The sequence below is a fragment of the Penaeus monodon genome, chromosome 5 (genome assembly GCF_015228065.2).
Source record: "Penaeus monodon isolate SGIC_2016 chromosome 5, NSTDA_Pmon_1, whole genome shotgun sequence".
Taxonomy (NCBI): Eukaryota; Metazoa; Arthropoda; class Malacostraca; order Decapoda; family Penaeidae; genus Penaeus; species Penaeus monodon.
The window spans coordinates 18,849,924-18,851,505 of record NC_051390.1 but is presented as its reverse complement, the minus strand read 5'-3'; the positions used below and the strand labels follow the sequence as shown (position 1 = coordinate 18,851,505).

General features: G+C 47.2%; 1 protein-coding gene across 1 annotated transcript in view; it reads left to right on the top strand.

Annotated features, from left to right (window-relative positions):
- The window catches only part of LOC119573469 (PI-PLC X domain-containing protein 3-like), a 13,933-nt gene that overhangs the window by 9,340 nt on the left and 3,011 nt on the right, over positions 1-1,582 (top strand). Inside the window, exons 3-4 of the mRNA XM_037920691.1 lie at positions 608-809; positions 1,268-1,459. Of these exons, the coding sequence (XP_037776619.1) occupies positions 608-809; positions 1,268-1,459 (394 nt within the window). The remainder of the gene's footprint in view (positions 1-607; positions 810-1,267; positions 1,460-1,582) is intronic.

Below are 1,582 nucleotides of genomic sequence, written 5' to 3'. Positions count from 1 at the left end.
GGGGGAGGGAGGGAGGGAGGATGGAGGGAGGAGTGGAGGGGAGGGAGGGAGGGAGGGAGGGAGGGAGGAGTGGATGGAGGGAGGGAGAGAGGGATGCAGGGAGGGAGTGGAAAGGAAAGGAGGAAGGGATGGAGTAAGAGGGAGAGGGAGAAGGAAGGTGGGAGGAATGGAGAGGGAGATGGAGATAGAGAAGGGGGAGGGAGAGGGATAGGGATAGGGAGAGATCAATTTAGAGAGGGAAACGGACGGGCGAAGGGAGGGAGGGAGGGAAACAGAGAGAGCGGGGGAGAGAGAGAGAGAGAGAAAGAGAGAGAGAGAGAGAGAGAGAGAGAGAGAGAGAGAGAGAGAGAGAGAGAGAGAGAGAGAGAGAGAGAGAGAGAGAAAGAGAGAGAGAGAGAGAGAGAGAGCGAGAGAGTTAGGTGAAAGAAAGTCTTTAGTTATAGGTTTTATGCAAAAATCAAGCTACAGATTAAAGACAGGTTAATCACTCCAGGCAATTTCATCAGTCTACTATGTATGTAATTTGAAAGATTTTAATGAGTTGTAAGTTCACAACTTTATTTCGCTTGTTTTTCTTGAATTTTTGCATTAGATATCTTATTTGTAGGATCTACTATGCTGTTCTTGAGAGATTACTAATGATAAATGTACAGACAGATGAAAAAAAACTAGAAGGAGCTGTCATGTGTATCAAGTTGTTGCCCGGAGAAAACATTATCTGGAGTAAACAAACATTATTTGCGTTTATACAAGACTTATGCGATCAGTGTTTAAAACCTTCTATGTTGGATCCTATTCGAACTTACCAGGCATGCTCACCTGACCTTCTGATACTTAATTCAAACTTATCTGACCTTAGCTGAACATCCCTAACATTTGACATTATCAAGCCCAACCTAGTTAGATCTTCACAAACTTAACCTGTGCTTATTTGAACAAACCTAACCTTACTTGACCTTTCCAATCTCCCTCCACTCTCTCTCTTTTTCTCTTTCCTTCTCTCTCTCTCTCTTTCTCTCTTTCCTTCTCTCTCTCTCTCACTCTTTTTTTTCTCTCTCTATCTATCTATCTATCTATACATATATATTTATCTCTCTCCTTCCCTCCCTCCCTCCCTCACCTGACGCCCACCTGATCCCACCTGTCACCTCCCTCCGTCCCTCCGTCCCTCCCTCCCTCCCTCCTTCACCTGATCCTACCTGTCACCTCCCTCCCTCCCTCCCTCCGTCCCTCCGTCCCTCAGCTGACCTCTCCTGCCCCCCCCCAGATCCGGCATTTCCTGGTGAAGCACCCCGGGGAGGTTGTGTTCCTCGACTTCCAGCATCTCCACGGCCTGGCCTCCTCCGACCACACGTCTTTAGTCGCTCTCTTGAGGAACACCTTCTCCGAGCTCATCTGCCCCTTCTTCCACCAGCTGAACCATCTGTCTCTGGCTTACCTGGCTCGTTTCAAGTACCAGGTGAGATCTTTGGGGAATGGCAGCTTGGCAGTGTCTTTTCTTGCGTGTGGTTTCGATTCGGAATCAAAAAAAGGAAAGTTTTCGTTTATCTGTATGATGCTGATTTATTATTTTTTTGAATGG